The sequence below is a fragment of the Physeter macrocephalus genome, chromosome 6 (genome assembly GCF_002837175.3).
Source record: "Physeter macrocephalus isolate SW-GA chromosome 6, ASM283717v5, whole genome shotgun sequence".
Lineage (NCBI taxonomy): Eukaryota > Metazoa > Chordata > Mammalia > Artiodactyla > Physeteridae > Physeter > Physeter macrocephalus.
Genome location: NC_041219.1, coordinates 30,033,218 through 30,044,807, shown reverse-complemented (window position 1 = coordinate 30,044,807; position 11,590 = coordinate 30,033,218). Strand labels below are relative to the sequence as shown.

General features: G+C 35.0%; 1 protein-coding gene across 1 annotated transcript in view; it reads right to left on the bottom strand.

The window, feature by feature from the left end:
• CFAP54 (cilia and flagella associated protein 54) overlaps positions 1-11,590 on the bottom strand; it is a 296,564-nt gene that overhangs the window by 212,206 nt on the left and 72,768 nt on the right. The window contains exons 20-22 of the mRNA XM_028490464.1: positions 6,460-6,636; positions 2,623-2,715; positions 2,180-2,365 (exon numbers count right to left, since the gene is read on the bottom strand). Coding sequence (XP_028346265.1) covers positions 2,180-2,365; positions 2,623-2,715; positions 6,460-6,636 — 456 coding nt within the window. The remainder of the gene's footprint in view (positions 1-2,179; positions 2,366-2,622; positions 2,716-6,459; positions 6,637-11,590) is intronic.

The following is an 11,590-nucleotide window of genomic DNA, read 5'->3' as shown; positions in this document are numbered from 1 at the left end:
GCCGCGTACCACAAAAAAAAAAAAAAAAAAAAAAAAAAAAAAGAAAATAATCATGGATGCAGGTAAAGATGCTCAACATCACTAATTATTAGAGAAATAGAAGTCAAAACTACAATGAGGTATCATCTCACACTGGGCAGAATGGCCAACATCAAAAAGTCTATAAATAAATTCTGGAGAGGGTTTGGAGAAAAGGGAACCCTCTTGCACTGTTGGTGGGAATGTAAATTGGTGCAGCCACTATGGGAACCGGAAGGAAGTCCCTTAAAAAACTGAAACTAGAACTACCATATGATCCAACAATCCCACTCCTGGGCATATATCCGGAGAAAACCATAATTCGAAAAGGTACATGCACCCTAGTGTTCATTGTAGCACTATTTACAACAGCCAGGACATGGAAACAACCCAAGTGCCCATCAACAGATGACTGGTTTAATGTGATATGTAAATACATACACACACACACACACACACATATACACACAATGGAATATTACTCAGCCATAAAAAAAGAATAAAATATTACCATTTGCAGCAACATGGATGGACCCAGAGATTATCAGACTAAGTGAAGTAAGTCAGAAAGACAAATACCATATGATATCACTGATATGTAGAATCTAAAATATGACACAAATGACCTTATCTACAAAACAGAAACAGACTCACAGACATAGAAAACAAACTTACGGTTACCATAGGGGAAAGGGAGGAGGAAAGGGATAAATTAGGAGTATGGGATTAACAGATACAAACTACTATACATGAAATAAACAATCATCAAGCATTTACTGTATGGCACAGGGAACTATATTCAATATCTTATAACTTAAAATGGAAAATAATCTGAAAAACACACATACATATATATATATAATTGAATCATGTTGCTGCACACCTGAAACTAACACCATATTGTAAAACAACTGATATATATATTTTTATTGAAGTATGGTTGATTTACAGTGTTGTGTTAGATTCTGGTGTACAGCAACATGATTCAGTTATACATATATATACATATACTTTTTCATATTCTTTTCCATTATGGTTTATTACAGGATATTGAATATAGTTCCCTGTGCTATACAGTAGAACTTTATTGTTTATCTATTTTATATACAGTAGTTTGTATCTGTTAATCCCAAACTCCTAATTTATCCTTCCTCCACCCCCTTTCCCCTTTGGTAACCACAGTTTGTTTTCTCTGTTTGCGAGTCTGCTTCTGTCTCATAAATAAGTTCATTTGTGTCATATTTTAGATTCCACATGTAAGTGATATCATGTGGTATTTGTCTTTCTCTTTCTGACTTACTTAAGTATGATAATCTCTAGGTCCATCCGTGTTGCTGCAAATAGCATTATTTCATTCTTTTTTATGGTTGAGTAGTATTCCATTGTGTATACATATACTACACTGTGATATATTTTTAAGATGCAATACCATGCAGATGTTAAAAATTATGTTTTGAAACAATACTTAATGGAATGGAAAAAAGTCAATTATGTATTAAATGGAAATATCAGATGTAAAAAATATGTACACTATGACTAAAATTATATATTATACATAAATTCACATACATATGTGTATATATAGCTATGTACGTATCGTGTGTAGACATATATATGTGTGTATGTATACATACACACACAAAGAAAAGGATATCTCTGGGTCAGGGTCGCTCAACCTTCGCACTGTTGACATTTTGGACCAGATGACGCTCTGTTGGGGAAGGGGTGCGGGCCTTTCCATTGCAGGGTGCTTATCAGCATCCCTGACCTCTACCCTCTAGATGCCAGCAGCACTCCTCTAGATTGTGACTACCAAAAATGTCTCCAGACATTGACATATATGTCCCCCCGGGGGCCAAAATTGCTTCAGGTTAAGAACTGCTACCCTGAATGATAGGAAAACAGGTAACATTTATTTCCAAAATTTCTAAAATCAATGTGTGTTGCGTTTAAAATCCAGGAAAAAAGTGTTATTGTAAAAAGCAAACTCATGAATAAGAGAAGGAATGATTTATATTTTATGAGACTAAACTGCAATCATGGAAAATATATATTACAGGAGCTTTAGAATATCTGCTGTGACTTTTTTTTCATCAGAAATTACTTAGTAACTGCTTAACGGGAAAAAACAGAGGAAAAAATTAGAAGAAATCTCTTCTACCTGTGTTAATAACATCCGAGCAGTAACAGCAGAAAGAGGTGGGTAAACCAGAATTGGTTTAGTCGTCTCCCCAATAGCATCACCAATAAGCTTTCCATTAGAACAATAAGCAGCAATTGCAAAGATGTATTTTTCATTGGTTTCTAAACCTTTTACTTCAAAAATGCTTTTGCCATCAGCCGGTATCTATTAACAAAAACATATTTCAAGTTATGCATGGAAAATTAAATGGGTCTTTAAAAATATAATTAAGTGACCTCTTTATGTTAAGGGAAAAAAACCTTTTTCATTTACTGTTGGATTTTAGTTATGACTCAAGATGAAATTAGACAAATTCAGTGAAATAATGACTACATAAAGGAAAAAAATGAACACTCAATTGTCATTAATGAGACTTTTGGTAAGATTTCCTGACATTCAGAGGTTTTTTTAATTCGACGTACCGCTTCTCCTGAGTTTGGGAGATGATTATTGTTCAGTCTTACTTTTCCATAGCTCCCTTCTGCTTTGCAACCCAAAATGCAGTACCAGGAGACCTGCCACGGGGAGAGAGATGAGCCCGTCATCCATAGTCTGTTTAACAAAGCACTCAATTTCTTTTATCATGATGTGGCAAAAGGAATACTTTTCTACATAAAAATATAACTGTTCAAGTTTTAAAACATGAAACCTAAGTTTATAAAAGTACTTAGATTTACTCTTTAAAAAAAGACAAATATAGTTCACCCGGGACCACCAAGACCAAAATATTATTCATTATTAATTATTTTTAACTACTATTAAGTGAGCAGTTCCTATGTGTTAAGCATTGTTAGGAAATTTACATATACTTTCTCATATTTGAAACATCCCTATGAGAGAGGATTTCTATTGCCATTTTGCTTTACAAAAGATGGAGACGCAGAGACGTTCAATAACTTGCCCAAGATCAGACAGTGGCAGGGAGTGACTCCAAAGATGACATCATCTTGATGAAAAAAAAGACCTACTCCGAAATGATTTTCATATTTTATTTAATAATATGGGACAAAAAGCAAGTAGTAAAAAAAAGCAAGATACTAAACTGTAGTATTTTAAGTAAAATGTAAAAATACATATGAAAAAGCCTGGAAGAAAATGTTCCTAAATAAGAATAGTAGTAGAGTTCGGATGATAAAACGTAAGATTACAGATAATTTTTTTTCTCTAGTTTATAAATTTTCTGAAACATGATATTCTTTTGACAATTCTTAAATACAGATATAAACCAAAAGCAAAATGCAAATTACACAGAAACAATCAAACTTAAGCTTGATTAAATGGTTAGACAATGGTCTTTTTGCCAAGATGTCAAAATAATGGAGATTCCTCATGGTAATGCACTATTCTCACTGTAGGGGGTAAGGGGGAGAGTTGATACCTAGGGAAAAGCATTATTAGGAGCCATACTGTCCAGGGATTAGTGATGGAAGGGTTGTCATCACTGTGGCATTCCCTTTTCCCAAAGGCTCCACCTCACAACATCTCAACTCCTAAAATGGAAAATAAGGGAAATGTAATTGTCTCTAAGAAGCAACTGCCTCTTACAGCTTAGCCCGCTATTTCTTCCTCTGGGTCAATGGAAAAATCCTCATTGTATCTTGTCTGCACAAGTAGTTCTCAACTCTGACTATGCACAAGAATCATTTTTCAAAATACAGTTTGTACAGAATCAACCATTTTTAAAAATTACATATACCTAAGCCTGCCTAGTCTCAATGAATAAGACCGTCTGGTACAAACAGCCGAACTTTTGTGTTTCCAAAGAAAATTTCTCAGGTGATTAAAGAGCATTAGGAAAGGCAGAATTTCAAGGACAAAGAGAATGTTGAAGGAACTTGGAAGCTGGAGGCCAGGAGAAAAAAACTCAGCTGAATCTCAGAAAAATTTAGAAACTACCTTTCCTTAATTTTTCATGCAAAAAGAGTACCATGGGGCAGGGAGGGGGAAGGCAGAACGATGGTGTTTTATGACTTAGATCAACGGGCCCCCCCCCCTTTTTGGCACCAGGGGCCGGTTTTGTGGAAGACAATTTTTCCACGGACCGGGGCGGGGCGGGGGAGGCGGTGTGGTGATGGTACCGGCGGTAATGCCAGCAATAGGGAGCGATGGGGAGAGGCAGATGAAGCTTCGCTCGCCCGCCGCTCACCTCCTGGTGTGCGGCCCGGTTCCTAATAGGCCGCGGACCCGTAGCAGTCCGTGACCCGGGGGTTGCGGACCCCTGACTTAGATCATTATTGCTCTAAGTTAAGCTCTACATACAAACCAGAATTTGAATGGTAAATTTTCTCTAAAAGCATTTTTACAAGCAGGCTTTATATTTCTATTCTGTTCCACAGATGAAAACATCTTAGTTTGTGAAACTATTAGAAGACTGTGTCCTTAGAGTCTATGTAAGAGAAACGACACCATGGACAAACCACCACTAACTTTGGAAGTAAAAGTTTACAAATAACACTAGCATTTTCAACCATTAAAACAGATGTTAATGCAACAAATGCCATAACAAGAGGTTTTGATAAAACAAAAGATGGCTGAAATCTCAAACTAGAAAAGGTATTTAAGTCCATAGCACCATCTAGTGCTATGGAGTGGGTAACAGAAGGTATAATTTCCAGGACCACACAACTTTACCAACATATAATATACATCAACTTCACATCATGTGCTGAGTGACAAGTCCTACAAGTACAGGTCAAGTATGGGATGCTTATGTCTTCCTATTAATAAGCATTATGAAATAAACTAGTCACTAATTTGAGATACATAAAAAATAAGAACCTGGATAAATAAATCAAAACATTCAAGTAAAAACAAACAAAAACTCTTGGCAAATAATCCAGTCTTAGTTCTGTACTGAATTTCCAAAGTCAGTGATCCTTATTCTTAAACAGATCCCCCAAATCCAAAGTTGAATTTTAAAACTACTAGCAACTGCAATAATGCACTTATTATAGCACAGTTAGGATGAATGTTGCTTCTATTCCTCAGATTATAAGGCATTATGAAGGTGGTATTACTTCTCACTGATGTCCACCTCCCATTAGTCTGAAGCTTCTCAAAATATGGAACCATGCTTTATTTGTGTTTATTTTTATACGTTACCTCACATAGAGCTTGACAGATAGCAGACACTCAATAACGCTCATTGGACAGAATTTATGGGAAAAAAATCATCAGATAATATAATCACAGTGTATAACCTCATTAACTGATTTTAGCTAACTTTACTGCATATGTTTAATACAAGGGATGGAAGGACATCGGTTAATATGCCAAGAATATGCTATAATATCTCATTTAATTTTCACAGAAGAAACATTTTACAAATGAAAAGATAACAAAAGCAAATTTTTTTAAAACCCTCAGAAAGTATATTTAGATTTCGTAAGGTCATACTGCTGGGGTAGAGTCAGAATTTTAAATCTGTATTTGTCTGACTTCAAAGCCCATGCCCTTTCCACTATATCAAGACGATGTATTTAAGTTCAAGCAGAACATCCTAAGAATAATCAAAGAAACAACTTTGTTTTTTCTACAACACCAAAGAGCATGTGTTCATCACCCAAAAGAGGAAATGTAATATTTAAAATATAAATTAGGTGGAACCAAATGCTTATGAGGAAACTAAATCTCAAATAACAGTCCCATTTAGGCTAAGTTCCAAGGCACTGGGGCTGGGAGAAAGAGCTTCAATAAATACATAAATAGTTATGACTTATAATGTGGTTGGAATTATCATTTGTTTGCATTAAAAGAATCCCCATTTACACAGAAGAACTTTCGGAAGAGTCTCTAAATTCACCACCCCCAAATTTTCTTATCTTCATCATTGGCTCTCAGAGTAACTTCTATCCCCTTCAAATGCCTGATTCCGTTTCAAGTAAACCTTCTCGAAGTTGAGCACACTAGGATGTCAGCATATGACTGTGTCATGGTGAGGAAGAAACTTCGAAATGCTTCTCTCTCACTTCTCCTTACTATATATCTGGGTGTAGCAATACAGGAGTAAGTTTCTTAGAGCGAAGCTATAAGGAGCCAAAAGGGAAACAGCATAAAGGCAAAAGGGTCATGAAGAAACTATGGATAGTTAAGACACTGGAATACTAATCCCAGTGTTCAGTGTTTATATTAATAAATATTATATTATATTAATAAATAAGATTATTCAAGCCCTAAAGGCAATAAAAGTATCCATCATTATAGTCATAAAAGTACTTATGTTGCTTTCCATGAAGTAAAGGTCATAATAGACAACATACCTTAACATCAGAAATAAATGGAGCAGGTTTTAATGTCACAGAACAATGAGTTCGGGCTAGCAGGATGGGTGGAGGAGGGACTCTGCTCTTCTTTCTTTTGGCAATTTCCACATATTTCTGATATGAATACAGTACACTTTGTTCTGCTTCAGTCTTCTCAATTAAAGAATATGCTTCCTATAATAAAGTGTGAAAATAGGAAAACACATTTCAAGAGTTTGAACTTCACTGTATTTGGAGAATTCTGGTGATGTTAAACATTATCTTTTTTTTTTATTTTATTTTTGGCTGCGTTGGGTCTTGGTTGCTGCACGCGGGCTTTCTCTAGTTGTGGCAAGCAGGGGCTACTCTTCGTTGCGGTGCGCGGGCTTCTCATTGCAGTGGCTTCTCATGTTGCGGAGCACGGGCTCTAGGCACGCAGGCTTCAGTAGTTGCGGCACACGGGCTCAGTAGTTGTGACTTGCAGGCTCTAGAGCACAGGCTTAGTAGTTGTGGTGCACAGGCTTAGTTGCTCCATGGTATGTGGGATCTTCCCAGACCAGGGCTCAAACCCGTGTCGCCTGCATTGGCAGGCGGATTCTTAACCACTGCGCCACCAGGGAAACCCCAAACATTATCTTGATATATGTATTTTTTGAGGCTCAGTGGCATACATATTTCAAGTATTGAATGATTTTCCAGAAGTAAAAAATAGCTACTAAATAAGGCCAAGTAAAAAATAGCTATTAAGGCAATGACATTATATTTATATGTCTAACATGTTTATCATTATTATCATACATTAATATATTTCATTTTCAAATCAAACCCTCTGAATATCTGCCATCATATTTCATTGTCCTTAAAAATTCTGTAACAAAATTATCTGCATTGATACTTATGAACTATACACCTACACTCAATGCAACTTGAAATGTGACTCTCAAGTAATGACTATTGGTATATGTGGTTTATAAAATTATTTAAAACCAAATTATCAATGGTTTCTTACTATCAGCAAAAACAAATAAAATATACAAAAGTACTTATTCTATAAACCTAAAGGAAAGGCAATCACCTTTTTAAAAGGTTACACATTTAGTGATATCACATGAAACAAAAAAACATAAAAATCAGAAAATCTAAATAATATTTCAAAATAAATATAGTAAGGCTAACTATAACACCAATAATAATATATGTAAATGAGTTAAACTCCTCTTTTACATAAAATTAAAAAGCAAAGACTCTAATTGAGCACTAAATCCAAAACCCAAGTAAAGATTAAAATTGAATGATAGGGGCTTCCCTGGTGGCGCAGTGGTTGCGCGTCCGCCTGCCGATGCAGAGGAACCGGGTTCGCGCCCCGGTCTGGGAGGATCCCACATGCCGTGGAGCGGCTGGAAGACTCTAATTGAGCACTAAATCCAAAACCCAAGTAAAGATTAAAATTGAATGATAGAAAATAGAATAGCCTTTCCAACAAACAGTGCTGGGACTATTAGACATCCACCTGCAAAAGAAGAAAGTGAGACCCATACATCACATTACATACAAATAGTTAACTCAAAATGAATCATAGACCCAAATGTAAGAGCTAAAATTATAAAATTCTTAGATGAAAATATAGGAGTAAATTTCTTCACAGCCTTGAGTTAAACAATGGCTTCTTAGATATGACACCAAAAGCACACCAACAGAAGAAAAAGTAGGTAAACTGAAATTCATCAAAATTAAAAACTTCAAATGATACCATCAAAAAAATAAAGACAACTGACAGAATGGGACAAAATATTTGCAAATCATATATCTGATAAAGGACGTGTATTCAGAATATATAAAGAACCGTTGCAAATCAATAATAAAAAGACAGCCCCATTTAAAAATGAACAAGGAGTTTGAATAGACATTTCTCCAAAGAAGATACACAAATGGCCAGTGAGCACATGAAAAGATGCACAGCATCCCTGGTCACTGGAGATGAAAATACAAAAACTGACTCAAGAAGAAAAACCTGAACACAGGAATAATGATGAAAGAAACTGGGAAAGATATCCAAAAAAGATATCCAAAAAGACTTTCCCACAAGCGTCAGTCTCAACTGATATTATTTTTAAAAATATTTTGAATCTCAATGAACTGATTAATTCCTATGCCATTTTTAAAATTTCTAACTACAGAGAAAGCCCCTCAAATAATATTCTAAAATTATTATAGCTTTGATAACAAAACCTGAAAAAATGACTGCACTTAAAAACATAGAGCAATCTCCTTACAAATATAAATGTAAACATCCTAAATAAAATACTAATACATTGATCTAACAATACGTTAAAGGAATAATGTACTGTAATTATATTGTCTCTCTCCCAGGAATAAAAGGATGATTTAATATTAGGCAGTCTAAGGATATAATTTAATTTATCCATAAATCAAATGAGAAAAATATGATTACAGGCTCAATGGCCAAAAAGATATTTGAAGTTTTTAAGATTCATTATTAATTAAAAAAAAAAAGAAATCAAAAGAGAAGTCCAAAAGTATCATAAGACTAATGAAAATGAAAACATAACATACTAAAATTTATAGGATGCAGCAAAAGTAGTTCTAAGAGGGAAGTTTTTAGCGAAAATGTCCACCTTAAGAACAAAGAAAGATATCAAATAAACAATCTAACTTCACACCTCAAGGAATGAGAAGAAGAACAAAAAACCTAAGTCCAAAGTTAGTAGAAGGAATAACAAAGATCAGAGGGGAAATAGAGACCATGAAGACAATAGAAAAGCTCAACTAAAATAAAACCTCATTTTTTTTAAAGACAAACAAAATTGACAAACTTTTAGCTAGACTAATAAAAAAACGAGATGACTTATATGAATAAAATCAGAAATGAAATAGGAGACATTACAACTGACACCACAGAAATACAAAGGATCATAAGAGACTACTATGAACAATTATATGCCAACAACTGAATAACCTAGAAGAAATGGATAAATTCCTAGAAACATACAACTTACCAATAGTGAAATATCATAAAGCAACAAAATATGAACAGACCAGTAACAAGTAAGAAAATGAATAAGTAATCAAAATCCTCCCAATAAAGAAAAGTCCAGGACCAGATGGTTTCAGTGGCAAATTCTGCCAGAAATTTAAAGAATTAACGCCAATCCTTCTCAAACTATTCCAAAAAACTGAAGAGAAGGGGACACTTAAAACTGATTAAACACTGTCCTTGGTGGCAAGGACAGTGCTTTATCTCTTTGGGCTCAATAAATATGTTTTGACTGAAAGACATAAGAAATTATAAAAGATGAGGATGATCTTTACTATAACTCATTTTAAGACATCATGTCTAAAACGTTCTGATTGGGTCTTGACCAATTTTAACTTGAGACCCTCTAATTCAGATCCCATGGTCCAATTTGAAATAGATTAATAAACGTATTAAAGTTTTAAGTGAAAGGTAACAACAGAAAAGTCTAAGACAGAGTCCTTGATTTAGGTAAATCAGATAAATTCTCTAATAGAACTCAAGGTAGACCTAATGCTAGTTAGAAATTAAAATCCTAACTTAGCGAGGTAAATCATTGAGCTGCTAATAAAATTCCACTTATAAGAAAGTGATTAATATACTAATTCAAAAAGATATATGCACTCCCATGTTCACTGCAACATCATTTGTAACCTAAATGTGCACCACTGGAGGAATGGATAGAGAAAATGTGAGATGGATGGATAAATAACGGAATTTTATTCAGCCATTAAAAAAAATGAAATCTTGCCATTTGCAACAACATGGATGGACCTTGAGGGCATTATGATAAGTGAAAGAAGCTAGACAGGGAAAGATAAACACCATATGATCTAACGTACATGTAGAATCCAACAAAAAACAAAAACAAAAACCAAGCTCACAGATGCAGAGAACAGACTGGTGGTTGCCAAAGGTAGGGAGTTGGGGGTAGGCAAAAATGGGTGAAGGGGGTCAAAAGGTACAGATTCCCAGTTATAAAATAAATAAGTTATGGGGATATAATGCACAGCATGGTGAATATAGTTAATGCTGTATTGCATATGTGAAAGTTGCTAAAAGTGTAGATCTTAAAAAAAGTTCTCATCACAAGAAAAAAATGTGCTTAACTGTATGGTGACAATTACATAAGTTAATAATATATTACTAATACATAGTAACATAAGTTAACAAGACTTGTGGTGACCATTTAGCAATATATATATAAAAATGGAATTATGACGTTGTACACCTGAAACTAATACAATGTTGCCTATTATACCTCAATTAAAGAAAAGAAAGTGATTAGGGGTTTTTTAAAGGGGGTTCCTCAAGTAGAAGGAGGAAATATCACCAGAAAAGAAGACCCAAAAAATCAAGATAGAAAAATTTGCATGAAACCAGCTCTACTTAACTGTGAAAGAGAAAGTATTATCAATATGGACGTGCCTTGCCTATCCATGGCCAACATGTTGCCTAATATGTCTAACAAAGCATATTGTTTTGTTTGTTTTATATCTTTATTGGAGTATAATTGCTTTACAATGGTGTATTAGTTTCTGCTGTAATACAAAGTAAATCAGCTATATGTATACATATATCCCCATATCCCCTCCCTCTTCAGCTTCCCTCCCACCCTCCCCATCCCACCTCTTAAGCACAGAGCTGATCTCCCTGTGCTATGCAGCAGCTTCCCACTAGCTATCTGTTTTACATTTGGTAGTGCACATATGTCAATGCTACTCTCTCACTTCGTCCCAGCTTACCCTCCCCCCTCCCCGTGTCCTCAAGTCCATTCTCTACGTCTGTGTCTTTATTCCTGTCCTGCCCCTAGGTTCATTGGTACCGTTTTTTTAGATTCCATATATGTGCGTTAGCATACGGTACTTGTTTTTCTCCTTCTGACTTACTTCACTCTGTATGACAGACTCCAGGTCCATCCACCTCACTACAAATAACTCAGTTTCATTTCTTTTTTGAGTAATAGTCCATTGTATATATGTACCACATCTTCTTTATCCATTCATCTGCTGATGGACATTTAGGTTGTTTCTATGTCCTGGCTATTGTAAATAGAGCTGCAATGAATACTGTGGTACATGACTCTTTTTGAATTATGGTTTTCTCAGGGTATAC